Genomic DNA, 4,092 nt, shown 5'->3' with positions numbered 1-4,092 from the left:
ACACCGCGCCGCCGCGATCAGGTTATTGATCTCCGCCTTCCACTTTCCCCGCGTCCAAAGCATCATGCCGCGACACTTCGCCGATGGTGGTTGTTATGACATTCTTGGCGTCGACATAGAGTGCACAATGAGAACAAGGGAGGCGCCGATGAGCCGCGCGGGCAGCGGCGGTGACATGAGAGCTCATGAATGTTGCACGGGGGTTTGGGAGGCGACGATGCTCGACGATAGGGAAGACGGCTTAGGGCCGTGCCAAGAGATCGAGGGGGCATCGATGGACATGCCATGAATGCGGCTTGGGTTATAGCCGAGTCAATTGGCGAGCGCATCGACGGACATGGGTTATAGCCATAGCCAAGTCAATTGGCGAGCGCATCGACGGACATGCCATGAATGCGGCAGGGGAGCTGCCTGCCCATTTTTTGTTCTTTTACAGAAAATGGTCTAGACGAGAAGGTTTTTAGGGCTTAAAAGTTATTTGGTGGGAATAAAGAAAATTAGAATGAGTTATGTTGAGTATCGTGATTATATTGAAAACATATAATAGACTAGAAGATATTTTGGCTTGTTATGTACTCCAAAAAGATCATGTGTATATATATATACATATATACATACATACATATATATATATATATATATATATATATATATATATATATATATATATATATATATGTCCACGAGGCTCAAGCAATAAACATTGATTTCACCAATCCTTTTCTATTCCCGGCTCAAGCAATAAACATCGATTCCACCACTCCCTCTCTATTCCCTTCAACAAGTTAGATGAGTGTTAATTTTCGAGACAAAAAAATCTGTCTCATATACGTATAACTTTTTACACGTATAACTTTGGGGGATGTGCTAGAGATCCTATTGCAAAGTAATCTCTCTCCGCTGAAAGAAAAAAAAATCTCTGTATTGAGGACAAGCAGAAGATGACAAATTCTACAGTACCAATTCGGCTTTGGAATTTAGCTTCACGAGATGTGCGTGACTGTAGACCGCTCTTCTGCCTCGATCAACTCATATGCTTGCGTTGCGTCCGTTGGAGCTTGCCAGTTTCAGAAGCTAGCGACCGGGCCCTCTCCTACTATTCTGCAGAGTGCCGTCCACAACATCTCACTCACGGGCAGGCAGCATGGAGGAGAGGGATAAAAATGTACTTCCCTCCGTCCGAAAATATTTGTCATTAAAATAGATAAACTCTATTTTTATCCCTATGGAGGAAGTACCATGGGCTAAGCAAATCCTAAGATAGCATCATATAGCAAGCCAACATGAATTTAACGGCACAAACAAGTCAAATCACACATTCAGTTATTTTATTCTCCATCGACCGGTCTGCCTGACGCTGATCACGGCAAAGATCTACTAGTATGTATCATGTGCCCGCTACAGCGTGATCACGATCAGCATGGCCATGGTGGTCAGGTTTTCCGCGTCGTCGTTCACCTTGCGCAGAGGCGCCTCCTCCCGCTTCGCCGCGGCGTCGCCACCGCGTCCGCCGAACGCGTCGTCGCAGTCGGTGGCGGACCTCCTGACGGCGCCCATCTCGGCCACGTACGCCTGCTTCCGCCCGGTGGCCAGCGCGTGGACGGCGCTGTGCACCACGTTCAGCGCCTCGATGTACCGCCGGCGGCACGTGGCCAGCGCGGCCTGCTGCTTGTCCGACCAGCCCCCGCGCCGTTGCAGATCTTTGATTGTGGCCACCGCCGCCGTGTAGTTGGCCAGCGTCAGGTTCGTGGCGATCACGGCCAGCCCTTTCGCGTCCGCGGAGGCGCTCCCCGGCGCCGCCTGGAGCGTCGTCACGCAGAAGGACTCAAGGTTCTTGTGCTCCGATCCCTTCATCGCCTTCGCGCACGTCTCCTCCACGGAGGCAAACGCCCCGTGGGAGCCAACGAGAAGGATGAGGAGGGAGGAGAAGAGGAGCCTGGCTGCCATGGTGTGCGCTCTTGCTTGGTTAGGATTGAGTTTTTGCTGGCTTCGGCTCGTGCACTGGCAAACCTTGAGGAATTTCATGCCTTTATGTAGTACTCCTTCCATCCAAAATTACTTGTCCAGAAATGAATGAAAATGGATGTATATAAAACTAAAATATGTCTAAATACATTCATTCTGTGACAAGTAATTTCGGACGGAGGGAGTACATCTCAGGAAATAAATACGAGACCAAATCCGCTTTGTATTTTGCTTATAAATGGATCCTCTTAATGAATGGGCATCTTTTTTCACATTTCTCATAACTAGTCATAAATGTACTACATAATGCTTGAAGGTGTTCATTGTTTTGCAAATTTGGGTGGGATGATACGTAAAAACTGTCGTTTAATACTCACAGAATGTGCAATGACACTTGAGACCGGAACTTCTGCTACTTTTTACGCGCGGACAAGCACCAGGCAAAGAAGATAAGAGACAACTGACCCTAGTTTTCCCTATATGTTGTTTCCCTTTGGATTAGAGACAATTAGAGGCCAACAGACGCTTCGTTGTGCCATTTTTCACTCGTGGAATTGTCTTTTTTATCTAGCAGTGGTTGGTTATTTCTTTTTGATTTTATCTATATTGGCTTGAGTTTTAATTATATTCTAGTGGTGTTTTTATTCGTATATCATGTTGGGTGCTGCTAGAGACGATATCTGTTTTGAGAGGAGAGTGGTGCTAGTCGGGCGTTGTCATGTTTACCATTGATTATAAGATTATGCTTGTACGAATCGCTCCACTATTGTCTTACAAATAGTTGGTTGTCTTTTTTACAAAAAAGTTCCATGAAACCAAAAGATGTCCACGGATTAAAAAATAGATTTAAAAATGTTGAAAATTTAAAAAGTCATAATTTTAAAAAATATTTGGGAATTATAAAAAAATATCATGGATTTTAAAAATATTTGCAAATTTGAAGTAAAGTTCATAGACTTTATAAATGTCCGTAAACTTTAAAAATACTCATGGATTTAAAAATGTTCTCAATTTTTTTAAGATTTTAGAAATTGTTCACAAATTTTAATAAATTCTCAGGAATTAAATGTGAAAATAATATAAAATTCAAAAAGAGAAAAGAGAAATAAAACTAATAGAAACCCTCAACAAATGACAGACCCCATTATAGATGGGCCCCAACAAACCCATAGCCCGCGAACCAACCTGTGGTTGGACGGTTAGAGAGACTGTGCTATCCCCAGCCCACCAGGGTTCAAATCCTGGTGCTCGTATTTATTCCTGTATTTATTTCAGGATTTCCGGCGATGCACATTCAGTGGGGGGAGACGTTCTCGTCGACGACGAGGCGCCTACGGCGACTTCGTAAATCTAAAATGATATGCCGGCTTAGTCTTTCGAAGGTGGTCATAGAGGTAGGGTGTGCATGTATGCGTTCATAGGGATAAGTGTATGCACGTGTATATGAACATTTGTGTCTGTACTGATATTCAAAAAAAAAACCATAGCCCCGCACACACTAGCAGGCTCCAAATCTGGGGAGCTTGGTATTCTATACTCCGTGAACTTTAAAAAATCATGAAGCAGTCTCCTCGGTCCTCGCACACAATCAGTGAGGGGACAATCAACGACGTAGGAGCGATCAGCCATCCGTTTCTATCTCCATGGCTACTCACTAGTCATTACACATATTTTCTTTGTCTGAAAATACTCGTCATTAAAATAAATAAATAAAAATGTATCTAAATGTATTTTAGTTTTAGATGCATCATTTTTTGTCCATTTGTATGACAAGTATTTTTGGACGGAGTGAGTAGTTGACATGATTCACTCTCTAATCCTAGTAATTTATCTTTTCTAAACTTCATTAGAGATCGTTAGTAAAACTGAACCAAATGGAAAACTGACATGGCAAACAAAATTATCTACATAGCACGCCACATAAGCATGAAGGTTTAACTTTCCAAAACAGCAAAAAAAAGGAGGTAAAAAAAGGTATCAGTTTAGTTAAATTGAATAACATGCCCCCCCCCCCCCCCCCCCCAAATGAATAACATGGAGGAATTTTCCTTGAATAGGGTAAAACTTGTTACAAACGTGAAAGTCATAAATAATGAAATTAGCCTTTTATTTTTGGAGTCATGCAAC

At 43.2% G+C, this 4,092-nt stretch overlaps 1 protein-coding gene across 1 annotated transcript; it reads right to left on the bottom strand.

Moving 5' to 3' along the window:
- Nucleotides 1-1,180: 1,180 nt before the first annotated feature.
- On the bottom strand, nucleotides 1,181-2,167 carry LOC123185522 (uncharacterized). The gene has a single exon (XM_044597395.1). The coding sequence runs from the start codon at nucleotides 2,047-2,049 to the stop codon at nucleotides 1,399-1,401; it is 651 nt and encodes a 216-aa protein (XP_044453330.1). The 5' UTR covers nucleotides 2,050-2,167; the 3' UTR covers nucleotides 1,181-1,398.
- Nucleotides 2,168-4,092: the final 1,925 nt, after the last annotated feature.

This window comes from Triticum aestivum, chromosome 2A, assembly GCF_018294505.1.
Source record: "Triticum aestivum cultivar Chinese Spring chromosome 2A, IWGSC CS RefSeq v2.1, whole genome shotgun sequence".
NCBI lineage: Eukaryota > Viridiplantae > Streptophyta > Magnoliopsida > Poales > Poaceae > Triticum > Triticum aestivum.
This window is presented reverse-complemented; position numbering and strand designations above follow the sequence as displayed.